We start from the raw sequence: 25,359 nt of genomic DNA, 5'->3' as shown, positions 1-25,359 counted from the left end.
TCTGGATGTAGATGTCTCTCTTTATCACAAGTCTATTGGGGTTGGCCTGACTTGCCTTATTGTTGAAAAAAATCAAGTCCATCACAGTTGATCATCACATAATCTTGTTATGACTGGGTAAAATGTTCTCTTGATTCTATTTACTTCACTTAGCATCAGATAATGTAAGTCTCTCCAGGCCTTTATGAAATCAGCCTGCTCATCACTTCTTATAGAACAATAATATTCCATTCCATTCATATACCATAACTCATTCATACATTCCCCAGCTGATGAGCATCCACTCAGTTTATGGTTCCTTGTCACTACAAAAAGGGCTGATATCAACATTTTTGACACATGTGGATCCTTTTCCCTTTTTTATGATCTCTTTGGGATACAGATCCAGTAAAGATACTGCTGGACCTAAAGGTACGCATAGTTTGATAGCCCTTTAGGCATAGTTTCAAAATGCTCTCCAGAATGGTTGGATTAGTTCAAAACTCCACCAACAATTTGTTAGTGTCCCAGTTTTCACATCTCCAAGTTACATTTAAAACATTTTTAAAACATGTTTTTAAAATTTTTGAGTTTTAGATTCTTTTCCTTATCCCTCCCTAAGCTACCATTAAGAAACCACAACACATCTCTCTTTGCATAGACTTGATCCAATTTACCTGTTTTTTTCCCTGTCTTTGTTCTCTCTAGTTCCATTTCTATCTCGTCTTAGAATATATGAGATTTTAATAATTGAGACCAAATGTGGTTACTCTACTGTTTTTTGATGAAAAATTGTACAGATTTTTGCAGATGATTTTCCATATTTCTTTTTTCTATGGGAAATTTTAGCTATCAAAATTTATGTTCCCTTAGACAGAACACCTGTAAATAAGGATATGATATCCTATGTAAATAGAGAGAAGGGAAAGTAGAAAGAAAAGATATGCTAATCAAATTAAGACTATAAAATTAAATGGAAAGGTATTTACACAAACATGATGAAATTATATAATATATAAATAAAAAGTATGGACTTGTGGAATTGCAAAAACAATAGATTATATATGATAAGAGATAGTAAAGATACTAAATATCAAAATATTAATATTGAAATACTCAAAGGCAAGACTTTAGTGCTAAATTCCTATTATTGGAAAATATTTCTTGAGAGGCTTCAGTGATGAAAATTTATATTTGTTTAGGCAAAACACCTGCAGGTAAGGGTATGATATTCTATGTGAATAGAGAGAAAGGAAGAAAGAAAGAAAAAATATATTAATCAATTTGGAACTCTAAAATTGAATGGAAAATTATTTACAAAAATATCAAATACTAAAATCATAGAATACTTTTATAGCTTAAATAGATTATTCTTAGAGAAATATTTTAAGACTTGTGAAAAGTTATTTCACTTACATGGATTTATGAAAAAATGCTTGACTCTTAGAATATAGAGAAAATGATAGGTTATTCAATTCCTTTTATAAGGCAAGTATAATATTGATGCAAAAATCAGACAAAGATAATGTAAAAGGAGGTTATAGACCTATACCATTAAAGTAAATCTACAACAAAACATTAAATAGAACATAATTTTACATTAAAGAAAAATCCATAATGACCAAAAAGGATCTTTAACTGAAATGCAGGAATGATTTATAAGAAAAATAGTCTCTACCAATCATAGCCTGTCATGAGTTTTATGGAATGGTCATTTAGCTTTTTACAAATGGATATTTAGTGATAAAATATAGCAAGAATGAAAGTATAAAATAGAGAGAGAGATTCAGAGGCAGAGAGAGAGAAAGAAAACCTTAACTTGGGGTCTCCTCTGACATTTTAACACTCTTAAGGTCATAAACATAGCTAATACTTATTTCCTTAAAAACAAGAAAGAATCAACACAAGCATGCAAAGAATAGAGGCCCTATTCATAGGCCACATGTTGGACTGATCATGGAGAAAAGCACTCTTATTCTTCTTGACTTTTGCTGAAAGAGGAGACAAGGCTTTCCCCTGAAGGATGTTATTGCAGCATCCTTATCACCAGAAGAGGAAAAGGGGCAGATTATCTGATTAATGCTCTGTGTTAGCAGTTTTAAGTTTGAACTCAGCAGGTAATATATTCTTGCTCTGAATTAGTAAGTAGGACCCTTTTATTTCAAGTTATCACACCTTTCTAAAGTAAACCACCTTCACATATGTTGGCAACAGGCAGTATTCACTGTGCCTCCTCTGAATACAAAATTCCTATTGGTCAGGTTTCTTTCACACGTCTGTCTACCACCACAGGTTGAGTACCTCTCTGAAACTCTTTAGCTTTAGAAGTTTGCTTTTTATTCCTGTTTTTACAGAATTAATTCTTGTTTTTACTCCCCCCCCACCCCAAGGCTGGGGTTAAGTGACTTGCCCAGGGTCACACAGCTAGGAAGTGTTAAGTGTCTGAGACCAAATTTGAACTCGGGTCCTCCTGAATTCAGGGCTGGTGCTCTATCCACTGCACCACCTAGCTGTCCCTTGCAATACAACATTTCAAAAGACAAAGAATACAGCTTACAACCAAGAATTAATTGCCTTTCAATTTTGAATATTAATCTATATGAGGGAAATTTAATTTAAGAAGATTTTGAAGGGTTTCTAATGAAAAGATTGGATCAATGTAGAAGATGAAATATAAATATGAATAAAGAATAATTTAGAAAGATAAATTTATTTGAACAGCTTTAAGAGGTTGTTGTGATGCTAACATTTCAGCAGGAGGAAAAGCACATGTTTCTTAATTTTCAAAGTATATTGAGGGAATTAAATACATTTAGAAGTATAGGTGAGATAGAGTATTACTTTTCCTAGGATTTTAAGATGGAAAAGAGAAAGGAGTATAAAAGGAATGTGCATGTGTAGAAAGGAAAAAAAGGGTGAAATGATCAATCTCATAATTGGGATGCTCAAGAAGTGTGCAATCATGGAGGAAGAGCTGAGGAAAACAGGCATTAGATGAACCATATTTTTATCTTAAATAGATATAGGAGATTTGAACATGCACAGCATTTTGGTAAAGAACTGTATCACACTCTGTGAAGTGAGCAGAACCAAGAGAACATTGTACACAATAACAAGATTATGTGATGATCACCTGTGCTGGAGTTGACTCTTCTCAATAATATGGTGATTCAAGGCAATTCCAATAACTCAGAATGGAAAATGCCATCTCCAACCAGAGATAGAACTGTGAAAACTGAATGTGGATTGAAGCATAGAATTTTCATCATTTTTGTTTGTTTTCTTTATCGGGTTTTTTTCCCTTTTTTGGTATGATTTTTTTCTTGCATAGCATGACAAACATGGAAATATGTTCAAAAGGATTGCACACATATTATATTTCTTGCTTTCTTGGGGAGGGTAAGGGAGAAAAGAAGAAAAATTTGGAACACAAAGTTTTGCCAAAAAAGTTGAAAACTATCTTTATATGTATTTGGAAAAATAAAATACTATTGCAGGGAAAAAAAAGAGAAAAAGGACTATATCAGATTTAACAAAGAAACAAACAATAATCAGGGAAAGAGAATGAACATGGAAGAAATGCTGGATGAGCAATGGTAATAAGCAAAATAAGATTCTTGATTTAGAAGAGGGAATTGTAAAAACAACACAAAAAAATCCCAGAATGTAAGGGAGTATCCACTAATTGAGAAATGGCTAAGCAACTTGTAAAATATGAATACAACGGAATACTATTATGCTGAAAGAAATGATGACTAAGACAGTTTCAGAGAATCCTAGGAAGATATGTATGAACTAATGTCAAACAAAGTGAGAAGAATCAGGAAAATAATTTATACAAGGATAACAACATTGTAAAGAAAACTGATTCTGAAAGATTTAACTTTAACTATTGAAGTAGCCAACCACATAACTAAAGGACCTTGGGATATAAAGCATATTTTTTCATTTCCTAAAAGACAGGCGATAGACACAAGAGGTAAAAAGAAGCATACTTTTTTGGAAAAAACTGTTACTGAACTATGATTGTTACAAATTTTTTTATTCTCTTGGATTTTTAGTTAAGGAGACATTGAAAAGAGGAGAGAGAGTTAGCAATAATTGTACCCAAAGAAAGAAAATCATTGAAACAGTTTTTAAAAATGCACAGGAGGGAATAAAATGAAGTTCAGAAGTAAGCACAAATAAACAGGATAGTTTTGAAATTAACATGTGGAATTATTACATCTTTTTAAAAAAACCACAAGCAGTATAAAATAGAGATTCATAGTTTCACATACAATCCTATTGTTTTGCTGTATGAAATGTCCTGTTTAAGTTCAGGGAAAAAATAAATTAAAAAAATTCAAGGTAATATACTTTTGCTTAGACTTCTAGATATGAGATAGTAACATGAGAAATCCTAGAGGTGACTAGTTTTTCCACAGTTGACCTAAGATATGACAGAAGTTACAATGAATGGGCATGGGGGAAGATAGCAGCAAGCTTATTCATATAGCCCAAGACTCTGCAAGAAGACAGAGGCAAATATGGCAAGTATGGTGAAGCAGTGTAGAGAAAAGGAAGACTTGGAACTTAAAGCCAGTGGGATCTAGGCCATGGTCTGTCAAAAGAACAGGGGTCAGAGGTAACCCCTGCAGATCACTCAAAGACAGAACTGGGCAGTATATATATATACCCTTCAAAGTCACTTGAAATTAGAGCTCTTTTAGTGTTTTTCAGAGTCATATCTGAGGAAAAAGTCAATGTATGCAGCAGCCACATCAGGAGATATGGCCAGCACAGCTCAAGGAGCAGGCTGGACACCAGTGGGTGCTCTAAGAAGCATACTACTAGTATTCTTATTGGAAACACCAGAAGAAATAGTTCCAGTGTAGGAAGCCTGTAGCAAGGCTGGTGGGAGTTTATCACCTACCACTTGGAGATTATTCATAGAGAGGCCAGATCAAAAATCTATTTTGGAATACCAGAAAATGGACTTAGAGAACAGGGATGATGGCAAAAGTAGAACATAATCCTAACCATCATTTCCAGATGTGAAGTAGGAGAGCATCTTGATTAGAAAGAGGATAGAATCAAGCTAGGCTTGTCAGCTCATCCTAGAAGATATGTAAGTAAGAAGTAGCTTTTGCCTTTTTGTGAATTCCATTATTCAAATTTAGGTTAAAATTCTACTTAGGGTTAGAGACATAGAATTATAACTGTGAGGCATTTAACAAATTTGCTGGAGATTTTCAGCATCTGATTCTAACTAAAAATGGGTACAGTGTTATATTACAGAAGGCAACATTGGGATAGGGGGCCATACTCTGCTATGGCTATTCAAAGCTACAGACCAGAAATTTAGACTGAAATATGAGTAAATGGGGAAAAATATACAAGTAATTAAAAAAAAAGTTTTAAGTATTGAGAAACCTCATTTGGAATCATTTAAGACTGCTATACAACTGGGTTAAAGAAAGGAAAATCTTGAAATGTGATGTTCCAAAAGACAAACAATAAAAGCCTTACAACCAGGAAAAACTTGATCTTTAAGACTGAGTATAATCTATGTGAAAGTGGGTGTGGGCCTTTAGTAAAATAAGAGGATTTTGAAACATTCCAAATGAAAAGATCAGATCTGGGTTGAAAATTTCAAGTATAAACACAGCAGTCAAGAGAAACTTAGAAAAATAAATGCATTTAAGCAATGGGAAGGGGCTAAATAAGTATTAAGTGTGTATTTGTAATTTTAAAACATTTATTAAGTATACTATGTTGAGAATTCAGAGACAAAGCGGAACAGTCTCTGTCCTTAGGGTTTACATTTTGACAGGGAGACATGTATGTCTATGAGTTTTTATATAATATATACAAATGAATACAAAGTAATTATGGGAAGACTTGAATCAGATAAGGCTTCCTGCAGAAGTTGGTGCTTTTACTGAAACATGAAGGAAATCAGGGATTTCAAGCATTTCAAAGATTAGTAGACAACCAGTACAAAAGCATCTATTCAGATAGGAACTGATGTCACATGTGCAGAAATTACAACTATGCCAGAATGGCTAGATCATTTTTTATGTGAAGGGCATTAACATGTTAAAAAAAAAAAACTGAGAGGATAGGTAAGATTGTGAAGAAATTTATGTCAAAAACATAAGTATATATTTGATCTCTGGGTTGTAAAGTTATTTAAATCTCAAATAGAGGAGTTTGCTTTTGATTTCAAGCATCTGGTTGTCTGCTGGGGACAAGATCAATGCTTCATGTTTTTGTTTTCCATGATTTCCTGGATTTTCCCCAGTTTTGGTCTGTCTAAAGGCAAAATAGTTTCTCTTTCCTTCTCTTGTCCCTCCCTCCAACCCTCCCCTCCTGCTTTTCTTCCTCGCCCTCCCCATCCCGGGCTTCTTCAAGATAGGCAAGTTACCATTGCCTCCCAACTAAACTCCCAAACTTTCTGCTTTTGACTGCTGAGTCTAGCTTCCTGAGTCTTCATATCACAGTATCACTACCTGTCACAAGATTGGATTTCAGTGGAGAATTTCAGACATATTTCTTTCAAAGGACTGCTTTCTAACCACTGATATTTTGCTTGGACTTATTCTTCCTTGAATAGCATACTTCTACCCTCTTAAATGTCCCAACTACTAATACACAAAGTTTTTAGGTCTTATTCAGTCCCTACCTTTCTGCTCTTTTGTTCCCATCCACTTCAGTAACTACACTCAAAATGTTTTGTTCCAGATCTATCTGCCCTCTTCATTTTTCTGTTTTGGATGCCTGCTTTTTCATTTTAAATCTTTATTTTTCTCACTGTTATTGACTGCTTTACATTACTAGTACTCTTTTGTTAACATTGCTTCCCTCTCTACCCTTTCCAGTACTGATTATATTTTCCCTCATAACCTCTGACAAACTGGTTAAAGAATAGGAGTTGGAACAGTTCTTGCTTCTCATTGTCCTTCCCATTGTTCTGAGTCTCATCACTTAGCTATGTCTCTTTGGAGGTTTATGATGTCCAAATTTATCATGCAGTCTTGATTCTGGTGGTTCTTATTAATCAATATCCTTTGTCCTTTCTCAGTGAGGGAACTTTAATATATGTACTGATAAAGCCATCAAACATCCTGAAGTCTAGGTTCTTAAATCTACTAATATCCATGAACTCCTCTTCTTTGTCATCTGAAGTACATACAGAGATGACCATATTGTTTTATTTTGCAGTCATTTCCATAGTTTTTCTACTTCCATTTTGTGAAATAAAAATTCTTTAATGTGATATTTTCCCTGTCATTCCATCTTTACTTATGATGGATGACCACTAATCCTGCTCTTTATCCTCATCATGAGCCTATCACTCTATCCTTAACTTTTTTCCCCAGATTATTACCCCTGCGCCTATTATAACTCTATTCCCTTCTCCATCTTGACCCCTTGTTGAATCAACTCAACTCTAACATTTACTCTTCTACAAATTATACCCTCCTTCCTTCTCTATTTTGATCTGTTGTCGAATCAACTCATCTATCTTCTATTCTTAAATCATCTTTGTCCTCTATTATCACTTATCACAATTTATAAAACCCTAAATCTGAATTACTCCCTTCATCTCCTTCATTCTTTTTCACATGTGACTGTCAGAAACTGAAGGAAATCATGAAGCTGTGTCAGTTGGGTTCACTCTGAATTTATATTATCTAATATCAATGGATTCCTCACTGCATAAGGCAATTGTTCTACTCCTCCTTAATCAGTTTTGATATCCTACTCTCTGCAGCCTGTAGGCTGTTTTAGATATTTTTATTTCTATTCCTGTCTTACTACTTTTCCTACTCTTTCTGGTAAGGATCTTGCTTCTATACCACTAAAGAAATTGAAGCTGTTTTCTGTAACTTCTCTCCCACGTTACTCAGACATTTTTCTTCTCTCCTATCTTAGATGAAGAGTTTCCAAAGCCTACTACTTTATTTGCTACCTTGATTCCATTTCTTTTCTTCTCTAACAGACGATCCCTTCTTTCATTCCTGTTCTTTTTAAACTTAATCTCTCCCTATATAATGACTCCTTTCCTGCAGCCTAAGAATGTACCCATATCTCCCCTATCCTAAAATAAAATTGAAAAAACCCAAAACAAAACTCGATTGAGCTATCCTTATTAGTCATAATTCCTTTTGCACAGTGACTAGGTGAATAGGACCTGCTGTCCATTTTATCTCTTCCCCACCTTTCTTTCTGGAATTTCTTTTTCCCAATTTGATCTTTCATTTTTGTTTCTAGGACTTTGGGTGCCCTTTAGTTCCTCTGGTACCTCAAAGCATGTGTGACTGTCTTGCTAGAGGAGAGGCATCAAGTCTCAATGTCTGCAAACCACATTTGGTTGACTTAGAATCCTCTCTCCAGTCATTTCCTTCACTTTCATAGTGTCCCCAGACTTCTTTTAAAATTATCTTTTTAAATACAGTGATTAAAGGCAATTCCAATAGACTTGGGATGGAAAATGCTATCTGTATTGAGGGAGAAAACTATGGAGACTAAATATGGATTGAAGCATAGTATTTTTCCCTTTTTTTTTCCTTTTTCATGATTTTTTTTTCCTTTGCTCTGGCTTTTCTTGCACAACATGACAAATATTTAAATATGTTTAAAAGAATTGCACATATTTAACCTATATCATATTATTGCACATATTTGACCTATATCAGATTACTTGCTGTCTTGAAGGAGAAAGAAAAATTTGGAATACAGAGTATTATAAAAATGAATGTTGAAAAAAATATATATTACATACATATCAGATTCAACTGATGTGTTATTTTTATTGAACTTTTTTTAAACTTTTTTCTCTCCCCTTTTTACAATAGCTTTTTATATTTCAAAAATGCATGCAAAGATAGTTTTCAAGATTCACTCATGCAAAACCTTGTGTTCCATATTTTTCTCCTTCCCTCCTTTTCTCCCCAGATAGCAAGTAATCCAATCTAGGTTAAACATATACAATTCTTCTAAATATATTTCCTCATTTATCATGCTGCATAACAAAAATCAGATCAAAATGGGTAAAATGAGAGAAAAAATAAATAAGCAATCAAACAACAACAAAAAATGTAAAAAATACTGTTGTGATCCACATTCAATCCCCATAAACCTCTTTATGGATGCTGATGGCTATCTCCAGCACAAATCTATTGGAATTGCCCTGAATCACTTCAATGTTGAAAAGAGCCAAATCCATCACAGTTTATTTTCACAGAATCTTGTTGCTGTGGATAATGTTTTCTTGGTTCTACTCACTTTACTTAGCATCAGTTCATGTAAGTCTCTCCAGACCTTTCTGAAATCATCCTGCTGATTGTTTCTTATAGACCAATAATATTCCATAATAGTCATAAAATTTATTCAGCCATTCCCCAACTGATGGGCATCCACTCAGTTTCCATGAAATTTTTTTTCTCTAAAATTTTTATATATTTTATTAAAAGGCAAGGCTCTCTGAAGAGAGGAAACAAAGGTCAACACGACCACACACATAACCCCCCCTACCAGTTAGGTGACACAGTGGATAGAGCACAGTACCTAGAGTCAGAAAGATTCATGTTCTTGGGTTTAAATGTGGCCTCCTGTACAAGCTATATGACCCTGGGCAAGTCATTTGATCCTGTTTGCCTTAATTCCTCATCTCTAGAATGAGCTGAAGAAAGAAATTGCAAACACTCCAGCATCTTTGCCAAGAATACTCCAAATGAGGTCATAAAGAGGCAGACACAACTGAAATGATTGAACAACTAGACATGCACACATTAGGAAATGAAGTTGGTGTTTTAAAATACAGCAATAAGTTTTAATTTTTTAAAAAATTCCATCAGGGAGTATTCCTGTGAATAGTAGTTTTGGACAGATTGACTTTCTAATCTCTAGGGATTGGCAAAAGACTATCTTAATCTTCTCCTTTAGGTAAAACATTTAGAATCCCTATAAATTACATAGGGTACCCTGGACTGTCTATAGCTACACACAATTAAGTATTTACAAACTTCTTTCTTTCTCTTCATTGGGTGATTTCCTTTTATTTGAGCAATCGATGTACTTTAAGCACACATGTCTAACACTACTTTAAGTTCATTCTTACAGTATGCAAATGGAAATACATTTTAATAATTTGTACAAGTGAATTATATGTGTATACATATATATACACATACATCTACATAAATATATATTATATGTAAATAACTTACATCTTAGAAACCTAGTGCCTTATAAATGATAGGTTTTTTGTAAATGTTTAGTAAAAGGTTTTAATAAATTAAACTGGATTAAAAATTTATTTGGAGAGATATTAGGAAAAGAAAAAAATCCTTTCTGTTAAAGAAGTTGTTTTCTGTTCTATTTACAGAAAAAGATAATGCTGAATATGTTTTTAGACACATTGATGGCTGATCCTCCTCCCCAGTGCCTTGTCTGGCTACCTCTCATGCACAGACTTGCCCATGTTGAAAATGGTAAGTAAAATATTTAATAATGTTTCCTAACTCTGTAGAAAATTGTGTGTGTTAAGTCTAAATAAAGGCTTAGGTATTATAATTGATGATCATAACTGGCATTTGCTATCATTTCATGATTGTAATTTTATGGTTTTTATTTTGCAAAGAGTTTTCTTCTCAAGCTAGATCTGTAACTTTTAGGTACATTGCCACCAGGTGGTAGTCAGATGCTAAGGCTACATAGGTATGGTTTTTCTGGGTTTACATGGAGTGGCTTTTTTAGTGAGCCTACTTGATTTATTCATGGATTTTCCACTCATTTTTTTTTTTAATGCAAGGAATACCTTTCTTCCTTAAAACAGTTGAACTTAAAGTTAAATATGTAAACATTTCATTGTTTTGAGAGAATTTTTAAAGATATAAGTACCTCTAGGACAGTCTAATACTGTTGATATTGGATTTATTTTTTTAAACCAATCACTGATTTTTCATTTGTCAATCCACTTTTAATTTTAGAGTGGAATCAAAAGTCCTTTCTAACAATTTATTTTCAACTTTTGGGCCTATTTTTAAAGGTTCATTTTTTTTTTATTTTTTATTTTATTTATTTTTTTTTTTGGTCTAAGCTAGTCAGTGATAGTTCCTTCGATAGAATATTTGACCTAAATACAAGGATGACCTTTGTCTTCTGGGCATTGCTTTTCACCACCACTATTCCTTGTACTCCTTTTGCCACTGAAAAACATGGAATCCTTCTTATTTAGTTTTTTTTTTCTTAGAGAGATGAAAGTCCTTTGCTCTCATTTTCAGTAAGCCAATATTGAGTAAACTAACTTTTTAGCTTCCTTAATTTTAGGACTAGGTTTGGCTTCTTTTTCACACAGACCTACTTTGTTTTCCCAACTGCTAAAGCTAGAAATGATGAGACTTAAATTTTTTAAACAGTTTAAATGCTTTGAATATTTTAGCCAGATTTATTTATTCATTTATTTTTATTTTAAACCTATTTAAACTGGGTTTCATGAGAATAAACTAGCTTATTAATTTCTGCTATTACCAATACATCTTTTAAAGTCTTCAGAATTTGTCATTTGTCTCATATCCAATTCAATTACAAGGAAGAAACATAATCAAGTCATTCTTCATCCAGTGCTCCTAGGGTAAACACACAAATCTCAGCATTTTAATTAAGCTTTGCCTTTGTTTTATGATGCCTTAGACTATCTCTTAATAACTTTTTAAAATTCCCTTGAGTTGGGGACTGCTAGGTGGTACAATGAATAATGATTGACCCTGAAATAAAGAGGACTTGAGTTCAAATCCAGACTCAGACATTTGATTTTTACTAGCTGTGTGACCCTAGGCAAGTCACAATGCTAATTGTGACTTACACAAAAAACCAAAATTTCCTTGAATTATTTTTATAGTTCTAATCTTAGGAATAAAGAATGTTATGAAACTACAGATGGGGTTCCATGTATTATCTGTTAAATGCATTAACATTTACCTAAGCATTTCAAAAATTTTCTATTATATGAAATAATTACAAAACATGATGCTTCTTGATGTTTTAAGACTTCTGAGAAGTAGGTCAAATGCTGGATATAAAGTCAGAAACTCCAGGGTTCGATTCCCATCTAAGAAATTTATCAGCTCTGTATCCCTGGGTAAATCACTTAATCTCTGTGTTCCTCACTCTTTTCATTTGTAAAATGAGAATATTGGATTTTATAGTTTCAAAGGTCTCTTCCAGCTCTAACTCTGTATTTCTCATTGTATCCCTTTTTCCAAATCCTTCTCAGCATGTCATGCATCATTATAAAGAATTTTAAAAGAAGAAGAAAAAAGTTCAGTAAAACTAATCAACATATTGAAAAAAGTTTGATATATTATGGCATATTCCTCAATGTTCCCTGTCAATGATCTTTCACCTCTACAAAGAAGTGAGGGGAGATTTATTTTCATGTCTCTTATTTGGGTCTGAATTTAGTCTCTAAAATTTCATAGTACTACATTTCAATTTTGTTGTTGTTCTTTACATTTAAGTTATTGCAATCATTGTGTATTGTTTTCCTGGTTTGGTTAACTTTACTTTGACTCAGTTCATTTAAGACTTTCCAAACTTCTTTGTATTCTTTATATTAATAATTTCTTACAGTTTAGTTATAACATTTTATTACTTTTATGTCCCATAATTTGTTTAACCATTACCCATCAACGAACTTTTACTTTGTTTCCAGTTCTTTGCTTCCACAAATAGTGTTACTATAAATATTTTAGTGTATAGGGAGAACTTAATTTTTTGTTAACTTTCCTGGAATATATGCCTAATACTGTAAACTCTAAGTTAAAGGATGTGATCAAATGAGATAATACTTGTAAAGTACTTATCACTATCTCTAGCACATAGTAGGCATTCTATAAATATTATTGTTGTTATTATTACTACACATATATTTTAATCACTATGTATAGTTCAAAATTGCTTTTTGTACGACCAATTCACAGCTCCACTAACAGTGTATCATTGGACTCTTATCTCTTTGTAATTTTCCTCAATTATGCTACTCTTCAAGGAACTAGTTTCCTTGGAGACATTATAAATTCTACTTGTTTGGAGATTGGATTGAATTGTTTGGAGATTGGATTTTGTTTAGCTTTGCTTTGAATATTAGATATTTTATTGGAAAAGTGTGCAAAGCTCATATTTGTAAAACAAATTGCACTTTCCAGTTGTCTTCCACTGCATGTACTTATAGAGGTGATCTAACAGAAAAAAAAGTATACTAACAGTTGAATGTTTAATTAAAACCTTTTATTATAGTGAAATGTAACATAGTGTGCAAGTATTATTGTATATTATGATATGCCCTTGGCATCCAATGAGTTAATGGCACCCGAAACATATCCCAATTTAAGGGGACATTAATAAAACACATGAAACTATTAAAACCCTTGAAATTCTGGACTGGAACAATCTCATTGAATAGGCACTACACTGTAGAAGATGCCCTGCTTCTATGTCTCTGTGCCCCATGATATAGGAAGAAAGTAATAAATAGCAGCATAATCCCACCCTCCAAACTTTCCTGTAATTGCCCGTTTGTTGATGCAGAATATTTTTCTTGGTTTTGGTCATGCATATACTTTTCATTTGCAAACCACTTGTAGTCTTAAGTGTTGCCAATCTTCCTTTGAATAAAGCTGCTCACTTATACTCAGTCATAGTTGTGACATTCCTAGAGGGCAATAGTAAATTTGAAAGTGGAATCTTATTTATTCCTTTCATCTTTTCCATTATTCTGTTCTACATTATTCTAGCTTTCTGAGACCTAGATTTTAACCTAAAGGAAGAAAACATTTCTGTAAGTCTATAATTTCATCAAATGGAGTAGAAGAATGAGGTAGATATTATAGGAATAAATCATTTACCCAAAGTTAGATAATAATCATGTGTTATAAAATTAACTTGGTTTCTCATATTTTCCTGGCTACAAAAATATGCCTTGGCTCTGAACTTGAATTTATGAATGTATTTTTTAAGGAGTATTGAAAAGTAAAGAACATTCTAATTTTTATATGTTGACTTTAATTCTGTTCCCAATTTTAAATGCTAACAATAAATATGCAGCATTCTTTGTTAAAAGCTAAGCACAAAATTGAGGCTCTTGATGGAAATACGGGTGAAAATTATTTCACAGAGAAAGTGAACAAGCTAGAAAAATATAATTTCATACTTTTAAGAAGTTTAAGTATCCTATTTCTTGAAATCTGAATAGTGGCAGTAATTTTGGTCTTTTTCCCCCTTGCCTATGTGAATCTGATTTCTTTTGAAAAATAATACTTCATATTTTATATTATAGACAGCTCCCAACAATCAAGTGTTAATAAGAAAAGAGGGGCTTTTACAGTTTTGAGAAAATCAATGAGATAAAGAAAGGTTAATTCACTTGCCTAAAGTTGAACAGGTACAAACTAGTAGAGCATGAATTAATGCTTAAGGGGTCCTGAGTACCAGATTCCATTCTTCATATATCCACTGGAGATTTATGTTTTGATTTTTAAAAATTGTTTACTCAAGGCCTTTCAGAGATCTAGAGAAACCTGGGTCTTATTTATTTTTATAGATCCCCAAGTATAATAATAATAACAATTATTATTGTTACAAAAATGTTGCCCAATTTTGGTTTCATGTAAAATATAATTTGAAGTGTATTTTTAAAAATTAATTTGTTTTTATGTATAAATGTACTAATTGTTCTTTTGACTAAATCACTTAATATTAAAGAGGGATGTTTCAGATAAAGGAAAATATAAGAAGGTAAAGAGGATAAGAAACTACATAGCTGACTTTCAATTCTATTTTAGGTTCAATCAGTGATTTCTTTTATTAATTTCAGCTCTTCCATTCTGATTTCAGTCACTTAAATAAACAATGTTTTTCTCTTTCTCTGTTCCCCATTCTCCTTTTCTCCCTACCCTTTTTTTACTTCCCTTCTTCAAGTCTTCCATCCTGTGGAGTGTTCATATTGCCGGTGTGAGAGTATGATGGGTTTCCGATATAGGTGCCAGCAGTGCCACAACTACCAGCTCTGCCAAAACTGCTTTTGGCGGGGCCATGCTAATGGCCCTCACAGCAACCAACATCAGATGAAGGAACATTCTTCTTGGGTAACTTTGCCTTCTGTTTTTGCCTTTTGTCTTCCCTGAACAAAAGTTCAGAAGTATCTTCTAAATAGCTAGATATTGCTAATAAGCTAATAAGTGCCTGGCACATTAAATCTCTTTTTTTCCGTAAAATGAATAAGTTGGAATAATTGGCCACCCTTTAGGTTCTCTTGGAATCATATTATCTAATATAATAATTAAACTAGTATGTCACTAGTTTAGAAAATAGACTGCTTTACTATTGTCTCTAAAAAGACTGCTAGATAATATGTGAAAACCCCAGAAAAAAAAAAAGGTTCATTTTTATCTGAACAGAAGTCACAGAATTTTTGTTAGAAGGAGTGGTCATCTAGGCTGACCTAGACCTGAAAAAAATTCCTTATACATTTCCTAGTTAATTTTTAGCTGGTGAAATGAGATATAAAGTTAATTTCTTTCTGGAGCAAGAAATATTAGGCTTAAACATTTTTTTTTTGAAAACTGAGTAAGAAAGATAGCCCTCAATATTTGGATTTCTAACTTCAACAAGAATATTTTCTAGGCTTGAATAATCATTAAAATATTTTATAGTGCAAATTCTGTTTACCTTTGCTCTGGATTTGCTCTGAAATTTTAAAAGAATTTAATAAATTAGGTAGATTATTGCCTTCAGGCAAGGATAAAGATATTGTACACAGGTATGTAAAATTTGTATGAAAGCAAAGTTCTTGAATCCATGTGACATACTAGAACTCAACTAACAAGAATCCTCTATTAACTAGAATTTTTTTTTTCTTTTCTTCACTTGAATGACAATTAAATTAATTTAAGAAGAAAAGTTCATGAGTCCAGGGCTACTAAGGATAGAATGTTGCATAGATTTTCAGATAGGATCATTGAAAAAAAATTCTTTTTAAAAATTGTTTTTGTGGGGCAGCAAGATTGCATAATAGATAGAGCATCAGCTCTGAAATCAAGAGACTTGATTTCAATTTTGGGCTGAAACACTTAACACTTCCTAGCTGTGTTACCCTGGGCAAGTCACTTAACATTAATTGCCTCAGCAAAAAAAAAAAAAAAAAAAAATTGTTTTTGTCACAAAAGAAGGCTTGTTCTGGGGGACAGATGGAAAATGATTGTGATGGCAAGAAAAAGAGCATCAATAAGATACTTTTTTAAAAAGTTTAAGTTCAGTAAAAACAAGGACAAAATGTACTAAATTTCCAGAATATGTCCTAAAATCATTACAAAATTTTTGTATCTCCTTGTAGCAATGGTAAGACCAGTCATAATTTTAGATTCTTTGAAGTGGAACGGTCTTTTTATTCTCTCTTTTTAGGTTTTTGTTTTTGTGGGAGGTGGGAAACTGTTTATTTTTTTTAAAGAGGGAATCTGTGGCTTCTGTGGTTAGAAACACAAATGAAGAATTTCCCTTCATCAGTACAATTGAACAAATGCTCTGTACCTTCCTCTTAAAGAATTGCATAGGCCAGTGGTGGGGAATTTGGGGCATGCAGGCTGTATAAAATCCTCAAAATCTTTCAGCCCTGCCAAGGCAAACACTAGTGACAACAGTCTCTCACTGCTTGAAGTCTTAATTTTGTTATAAAGTTGATAATTTTGTATAGTCAAGGAATGATGTTATAAATATCCAAATGGCCTTTGGCAGAGAAAAGATTCTTTACCCCAGGCCTAGGGGCACTTAAAGGTTATGTAGATTAGATAATAGTTTTTAGAAGTCACTTAGTGAGAAATTATCAGAATTTTAACTGAGGTTCTACAAGATGCTAAATTACCACAGAAATAAAGTTTTATATTCAATAGAAAAATAAATTTTATATTTAAAAATCTTTGTGATGTTTTAGTTTAATACAACACAAAATTCCCAACAAATAATGAAACTGTTATGAAATGTATTCTGTATTCCCTGGTAAATAATTGCAGTTGATTTTTTCATTGTGAATTGGAAAATGGGTTGTATCCTTTAAATTGGATGGTAGTGATACTAATGAAAAATACAAATAAGTTTTAAAGCTCCAAAGATTTGGAGAAAAGAGGTTTTTTAGTTAAATTTATACTAGAAAAACTCTCAGGGTTTGGTTTTCTTCATTTTTAAAAGTAATTCATTTTATGTAGCATGAATGATTTTTAGGTTTTAAAAAAAGATAATACTTCATTGCTACTTTTCTGAGCTATGTAGAAATTTATGTAAATTATGTGTAAATTTACAATGTAAGTTATAATTAGTAAAAACCTACTTCATTTCTTTCCTTCTTCTAAATTCCCCAACTCTTCCTCACCAGTTGAGAATGAAAGAAAAGCAAAATTCTTGTTCTAAACATGTATATTCAAGCAAAATAAATTTTTGCATTGCTCATGTTCTAAAACTTAGTCTCATTCTGCCCTCTGAGTCATTCACCATTGTATTAGGAGATGAGTAGCTTGATGCATCACAAGCCCTCTAGAATTATGGTTTGTCATTACACTGATCTTAGTACCTAATTCTTTTAAAGTTGTTTGTTTTTACCATGTTGTTTTCAATGTGTAAATTATTTTGGTTCTGTTTACTGTTTTCTGCATCACTTCACATCAATCTTCCCTGGTTTCTCTGAAATTATGCCCATCATTCCTGAAATCGTGTGTGTGTGTGTGTGTGTGTGTGTGTGTGTGTGTGTGTGTGTGTATGTTTGTGTATGTTTGTGTTTGTGTTTCATTCTTCCTTTTTTTGATCAGGTCAGATGAAAGTGTGGTCAATTGTTAGCTGCTTCTCTTACTACCTCCTCTTCCTCCTTTGTATATCTACTTTTGTATTTTGTTTGTATAATATCTACTTGTTTACCCAGATTACATGAGATGATTTTCCTTAAGCTTCCTATCTCTTCTTCCCTGAATAAACTACTTCTCTCCTCTTTTTTCATTCTTCTAATAACACTAAGATATAACCATTCCTAGGCTTTTTTTTCTTAGATTCTGTCTGTGACCACTGATGATGATTAGGCTTCTGAAAGAGCACATGTATCATATCCCCATAGTTTAATGTAAGCAATTTATTATTGTTTAGTCCCTTATGATTAAGTGCTCATGTTGACATTTTTGTTTTGGATTTTTTTTTACTCCTGTGTCTATACAGTTCTGGGCTTTTCCCATTAAGTTGCATTAGAATTCCTATAATTACATTATTTATTTACTCATTTATTTGTTTGTTTGTTTATTGAGAGGCAATTGGGGTTAAGTGACTTATCTAGGGTCACACATATAGTAAATGTTAAGTGTCTGAAACTGGATTTGAAATCAGGTCTCCCTGATTGCAACACTGGTGCTTTGTCCACAACACCATCTAGCTGCCCCAGAAGTCTTCTTATTAAAGGTTCAATTTTTCCTCCATATGATTATACTCAGTTTTGTGGAATAGGTTACTCTTGACTATAAGCCTGGGTAAGCTTTCTGCCTCCTTTATAGTTGTGGCTGCTAGCTTGTGTATGATCCTACATTAATCTAGAGAAAGTTTGGACTGGTCCTTTTGTTATTTGCGGGGGGGGGGGGGGGGGGGTTGATGTGTTGTGTTATTCTAGGATCTCAGGGAAAGCTCAGGATGGGACTTGTATGCTTTCAGTATTCCCAAAGTAACTTCAGCCAGTTCAGAATCTTACTGTTGCCTCTCTGGTTTGAATTCTACAAGTTTATTTTCTGGGTTTGGGTCTAAGTAATAATAGATACTGCTGGACTCAATTCTTATTGGCAGCTGGGAAACTCTGGCCCATTCGTCCCTACTTCAGCTCAACCATGCTTTTCGTGGAGGCATTTGTGAAGGTGTCGGTGCGGTTTGGCTCATAATCGCAGCATTTCTAGTGATTACAGCAGCATTAGGTAGTTTTTAATTTGGGAAACTCTTGTTGGTTCAGAGTGATATACTTCAGGATTCCCTTTAATTTGTGATTACTGACCTGTTTATTCTTATGTGGGCTTTAGTGTGGGCTAGAAGCTGGACCTGTGACTCAGATACTTGCTTTGGATGTTTTCCTTTTTTTTGCTATACTGCCTAAAGCCTGACGCCATTCTCCACCCTAGAATACTACCCCTGGGTGAAGGTCTCTCTGTCATCCATGGATCTTTGACCTGGAGCTTAGTATTAGGCAACAGAGCTACCAGATGGCACCTGCACCTGTGCTGCATGAAGAATCCTGGCATATATTTGAGATCTCCTCTTTTCTTAGAGGCCTGCCTCTCCCTGCTCTGGAGTGCTGCATGCTCCTCATTAGATCATGCAGTTAGTGGTTATAGACCTCTGCTCTTTCATTATACTTTTCTGAGCTGGAAAAGTGACTCACTGACCTTTTTCTTGGATTTCTCTATCAGGATTTGATCTGACATAATTTCTAGATAAGTCTGTAGAATTTTGGGGATGAGGGATGGGGCCTTCTACTCAGCCACCTTGGTGCTCTCTCCCTCTCTCTCTCTTACATATAATATATATATTTTTTTTTTGTGTGTGTGTGTGTTTTAATTGTATTTTATTTTTTCGAATTACATGTAAAATTGATATTTTTAACATTCACTTTTAACAGAACTTTGAATTCCAAGTTTTCTCTCTTTCTCTCTGTCCTCCCCTGTTTCTAACATTATAAGCAATTTAGTATAGCCCATATATGTACAATCATGTAAAACATATTTCCCTATTAGTCATGTGTGAAAAAAGAAACAGTATGCAAAAAAATTTACAGTTTTCAAAAGAAACAAACCATTAAATAATAATAATTAAATAACTTTAAGAGGTAATAATAGTATGCTTTTATGCATTTAGACTCTATCACTTCTTTCTCTGAAGGTGAATAGCATCTTCCATCATGAGTAAGAATTGTATTTAAATATACCATTTTCTTCTGCTTTTAAAGTATACTCTGCTAATACTCTACATAGTCCAGTCTTAACATTGAGGCGTTTTTTTTTTTTTTTTCCTTTTCTTTTTAGATTCATCTTATTTAGGGCCTGGACTTTCTTAGAGATGTCATCCTTCCTTATTTCCTTTTTAGAGCACTTGATTCAACTGGTGTGTTTCCTCTAAGAGTTCTCAAATTCTAGCTAGAAATGAAGCAGAAGAATTCCTCATGTGCCTTGACTCAGACTATGTGCTTTTACTAACTTTAAGGATATAGGCCACTATAAATTTCTAAAATTCACTTTTCCTTATAAAGTGTTAGTTGAATGATAACTAAAGTTTTCTTTATTCTTTTCTTTATGGACATTGATTTCTTGGTGTTTTAGTTGCAAATTAAGTTTAATTGATTTCATTAATTATTTTAGTTCTACTTGTAACCTTAATAGCCACCAAAAATTACAAGTTTAAAAATGAGATATTAGAAGCATTCTTAATGTTAAAATTGATACATAGGTATTGATATCTCTCAATTTTGTATTGTGGTGTATGAGATTGATTGCAATTGAGGACTTTGTAGACCTATCCTGAGTGAAAATTTGCCTGATTAGTCTAGCAGCATGCTCAGAATTCCAGTTCAGAAAGAAGTCACTGTGTGTGTTTTATACAGGTGTCAGTTCTATATATTTATTATAGATGAACTTGTGAGTTCATTCTGTTTATTCCTGTACTATGTAGTATGTTATTAGTTTATGACTTCATTTTTTGTGTCGAGTTGCAGAGTTAATTGTAACTAATTGTTGGCTGGAAGTCAAGTGTTATAGTAGGAGTAACAGTGACTCTGCTATCTCATTCAAGCTAGACCTCTTCTTTATTTTGGGTGACCATAAATGAATCACTTAACTCCATGGTCTTCAGTTTCTTTGTCTAGAAAATGAGAAGCTTAGACTAGACAAACTATGATCCTTGTTCCAAAATTATAATATCATGATCCTAAAAAATTTTTATACTAAAATATTAACTTTTAATAAATATTTGATATGTAATATACAGTTGTATATTATATTGGCAAATTAGATATTATAATAAATAGCAGCATAATAAAATATTTAAAATATAAAATAAATTTATTCCCTCCCCCAGTTTTCTATGACAGAAGTTCTGTGATTTGTTTTTGTTTTATTTTGTCTTGAAGGTCTAAGATTTGCCCTATTGAATTAAACCCAGGGATTCACCAACACAGTAATTTGGTAATAATATGGGTTTGTAGTTAGCTTTCGTGAAACTATTTTCTTTGTATTTAGCCCATAATATACATAGACTTTTACAAGGTTAAAAAAAAAAAAAAGTTCCTAACCTGTGACCAAAACAGCCAGGCAACTCTGAGACATGCTTAATAGAATTATCTTTTTTTTTTTTAAACATAAAATTTTAGTATATGAATCAGTAGGTACCCCAGAAGCCTTGTAGTTCTATAGGTACCTGAAAGAAATATCTTTTGTTGAAACCCACAGGCAACCTCTGATTGAAAACATCTGGTGATTGAGACTCTAATATGTCCCAAAAAGATTCGTTCTGCTTTGGATCAGATCTAATTGCCCTGTATAGAACTAAAATTTACCTCTCTGCATTTTCTATTTTGGTCTTCTGAAATCAAATAAAGCAAACCTTCTGCAGAGCCCTTCTGATATTGAAGAGAACTAAAATACTGTTTTCTTCAGGCCAACTGTTCTCAGTTCCTTCACGCACTATTCTTAGGCAACTTGGGTGATGAGTTCCTTGGGCATGTTTATACAGAGAGCTCTTTTCTTATTTCCTAGCATAACTTGGTCTAGGTAATCAAAATTTCTTTATTGGGAACATTCTATCTCTCTCATGTTGACTTCTCTTATATATAGTATTTAAGTTAATATACAGTATTTTAAGCTGTAATATCATATGAATCTTTTCTTTGAATTTAATTTTCCCAGAATTGTGGGTGCGAAATCAAACTATTCAGACTTAGTCTTGCAATCTGGCCAAATCTAAGGATTCCTTAGAATAATATTTTAAATGCATAAAATAAAATGCATAAGATCACAGAGGAAACTAATTATATTAAAATAATAAAAATATTTTAAAAACAAATTTGGGGACTCCAGGTAATAATTGCAGGCTACAATGGACATCACCTAACAGTTTTCCACGAGATAGCCAATCATTTAGTTCACTATTGGCATGTCTAACCACAAAGTCAGTATCCACATTCCTAGGATAATTGTTCAGAAAAAGAATGACCACTTTAAAGACTTCTGCTGAATGACTGACTGTGACCCTTATATAGGGACAGAGAATCTCAACCATATATATCTCCTCAATGAGGAAAGAAACCTTTTCAGTACAAAAACTAATTGGAATAAAGCTACCACTACCTTGTCTTATACACCATAACTCTTTCCTTGTGTTCTCCTGTATCCTACCTCTTCACTTCTTCCAGATTTCCCTAGCAGATAGAAATCAGAGACAAAATGCCATTTTGTGTGTGTGTGTGTGTTCACAAAGGATACAATTCCTAGAATTGGAAATAAAGAAGAGAAAAGCTAGACATGATCTGACATGTATCTTAAACTTCAAATATTTCCAAGAAAAGATAGACAGAAACCCAGAAGTGAAAGAGATGTGGAAAACTGGGACCATAGACAAACCATTTCATATTTCTGGGCTGCAGCTTCTTTGTCTATGAAATGAATGGTTGGGCTAAATGACCTCTACAATCCCTTCCAGCTCTATGGAATTCTGAAGACATAAAAAATTAATTTATGTGAGAAAAAGAAATGACAATTGTATGAAGAAACTGATGTAGATGCACAGACTTTTAAAGGATGCATATAGAAGATGGAAACAAAAGTAGCTAATTTTGAATAAGTGTGTATATTATTGAATAAGTAAGTGTGACATGGTGCTATGGAAAGACCATTGAAAAAATTGAGGCTGGTGAGGAAACCTAAGAACTGTAGCCTTATTGGGAAAATGTGTGTGAGGAATCTATTTAAAGTATGGACCTTTTTTCCAACAAGCATTTATGAAGTCAACAATTAATAAACATTTATTAAGCACCTGATAGATTATAGACACTGTGCTAAGAATTGGAGATGCAAAAAGGGGTAAAAAAGACAGTTCCTATCTTCCAGGAGCTTACAATCCAATGGATGAGACAACATAGAAACAAATCTATACAAAGCAATCTATATACAGGATGAATAGGAAAGAATTAACAAAAGGAAGGCACTAAAGGAGTGGGAAAGACTTCCTGTAAAAGATGGAACTTAAAGGAAACCAAGCAAGTCAGTACATGGAAATAAGGAAAAAGAATATTCCATGTGTGTGGGAAAGCCAGAGAAACCTGGAACTGAAATGAGTGATTTGTTCACGAACAATTAGATTGAGGAGTAGGAAATAAGGAGTAAGAAAATTGGAAAATTAGGAGGGGAAGAGGTAATGAAGAGCTTTAAATGCCAAACAGCATTAAAGGTGTTAGGGAGGCACTGGGGCTTTATTGAGTGGGGAGATGACATGAATAGATCTGTTCCTTTAAAAATTAATTTTGGTGCCTGAATGATGGATGAATTGGAGTGGGGAGAGGCTGAAGTACGGAGACCCACTATCAGGTAATTGCAAAAATTCAGGCATGAGGAATTGAGAGCCTGCACTAAAGTGTCAAAGAAGGAAAAGGGTATATTTAAGAGGTGCTGTAGAGGTGAAATCAACTTGTTTTGGTGAGGGTTTTTTGGGGGGAGGATTATAGAATAATTTCTATATTATGAGCCTGAAGGACTGGGAGAATAATGTTGCCTTATGCAGTAATAGAGAAAGTAGAAGGTGGGGTAGTTTTAGGGGAAAAAGATAATGAATTCTGTTTTGAACATATTTATGGTGTCTACTGGATATCCAATAGTTTGAGATATCTGAAAGGCAGTTGAAGATATATTGGAGGTCTGGAGAGAGGTTGGGGCAGGATAGGTAGAATAGAGAATCATCAGCATAGAGTGGTAGCATAGATTTTATAAAAATGGAAGGCCATTTGTTTTATGTCATATAGGGCCAAACATTCTATGAGAGTAGATGAGACAGTGGCCAAGTATAGTATAGAGAAAGAAGAGAAGTCACATTTTAATAGTTATAGAAACAGGTAGAAATAAATTACACTTTTATTATTCTAATTTGAAGGGCCCTCATGTTAAAATTCTTTTTAGTGCTTACTGAAAGGAGGCAAGGGTTTTTATATTATTAACCAAAAATAATAGAGAACTTCTCCCATGGTGTTAGCCTGAGCTAATAAGAATGGTCATGGAAAAGGATTATTTCTTTTTGTCAGTTTTAAAGCATATGTTGGTAGATATTAAATGCCTATCATGTGCCAGTTACTTTAGTAAGTTCTGGGGATACAAAGGCAAAAGATGATGTCTGATCCCATTCGCTCACAGGTTAGTAGTCTGTTAAGACCAGAATTTTAGTATCTTAACATTTATTTATTTTTGTGAGGCAATTGGGATTAAATAACTTGCCCAGGGTCACATAGATAATAAGTGTTAAATGTCTAAGGCCAGATTTGAATTCAGGTCCTTCTGACTTCAGGGCCTAATCATTGCACTATCTAGCTGCCTTAGTATCATATTAGTTATAACTATATGATAAATAATATCCCATTTCTCTTAAGGGTGACCAAGAAAATTTTTACTATGGATCTACCACATTTTTAATGGTTCATCAGTCTTGGTGCACCTTTGATTTATGGCATTTCTGTAGTAAAGTGGACACTGAGAGAAAATAAACTAATTTCATGTTTTAAACAAGGAATGGTAGAATATTTGAGCAAAAGAACAAAGTGCATTTTTTCCAAGAATACTTGAACAATTTTGGAAATAGAAGCAGTCATTTGCAGTTTCTCACACTGTCCTGTTAGGTGTGACATAAAGAGAGTTCTGGTAGAAATAGTATTGTCTGTTTCCGTCAAACTTCATAGTCCCACGGGTCTCTTTTTTGGCTCCAAGTGACTCCTTATGAACAGGTTGGTAATGTAACTTGTTGAACAGTAATTCACTGTTAGGCAACTGTTCAAATAATTAAGAGCATGTTGTCCAGGAATGATGTTTTATATTACACATTATAGCAGTTCTGTCTAGGTACAATCTAGTCAGCACTCTTCTTATTTTCTCTATGATGTCTTAGTAAATATTAATAAATTCTTCTAATCATTATAAGTTTTAAGACACATTGACACAGACATTTCCACTACCTCTTGAGAAAGAATGAGTGGCTTTAATCTTTAACCAAAGTATGAGGAAGGTATCAGAACTGTTAGAAAGATAGGAGGCTCAGGAGATTTATGAGATAGAAACAGCAGAAATTCTCATTGAA

At 33.3% G+C, this 25,359-nt stretch overlaps 1 protein-coding gene across 23 annotated transcripts in view; it reads left to right on the top strand.

Moving 5' to 3' along the window:
- DTNB (dystrobrevin beta) overlaps positions 1 to 25,359 on the top strand; it is a 366,632-nt gene that overhangs the window by 127,266 nt on the left and 214,007 nt on the right. For all 23 annotated transcript variants that reach the window (XM_074300084.1, XM_074300076.1, XM_074300075.1 and 20 more), the window contains 2 exons: positions 10,355 to 10,460; positions 14,947 to 15,113. In XM_074300084.1, coding sequence (XP_074156185.1) covers positions 10,355 to 10,460; positions 14,947 to 15,113 — 273 coding nt within the window. The remainder of the gene's footprint in view (positions 1 to 10,354; positions 10,461 to 14,946; positions 15,114 to 25,359) is intronic.

Source organism: Sminthopsis crassicaudata, chromosome 3 (assembly GCF_048593235.1).
Source record: "Sminthopsis crassicaudata isolate SCR6 chromosome 3, ASM4859323v1, whole genome shotgun sequence".
NCBI classification, from domain to species: domain Eukaryota; kingdom Metazoa; phylum Chordata; class Mammalia; order Dasyuromorphia; family Dasyuridae; genus Sminthopsis; species Sminthopsis crassicaudata.
Note: the sequence above shows the minus strand (reverse complement) of the source record. Positions and strands in the feature narration are given on the sequence as shown.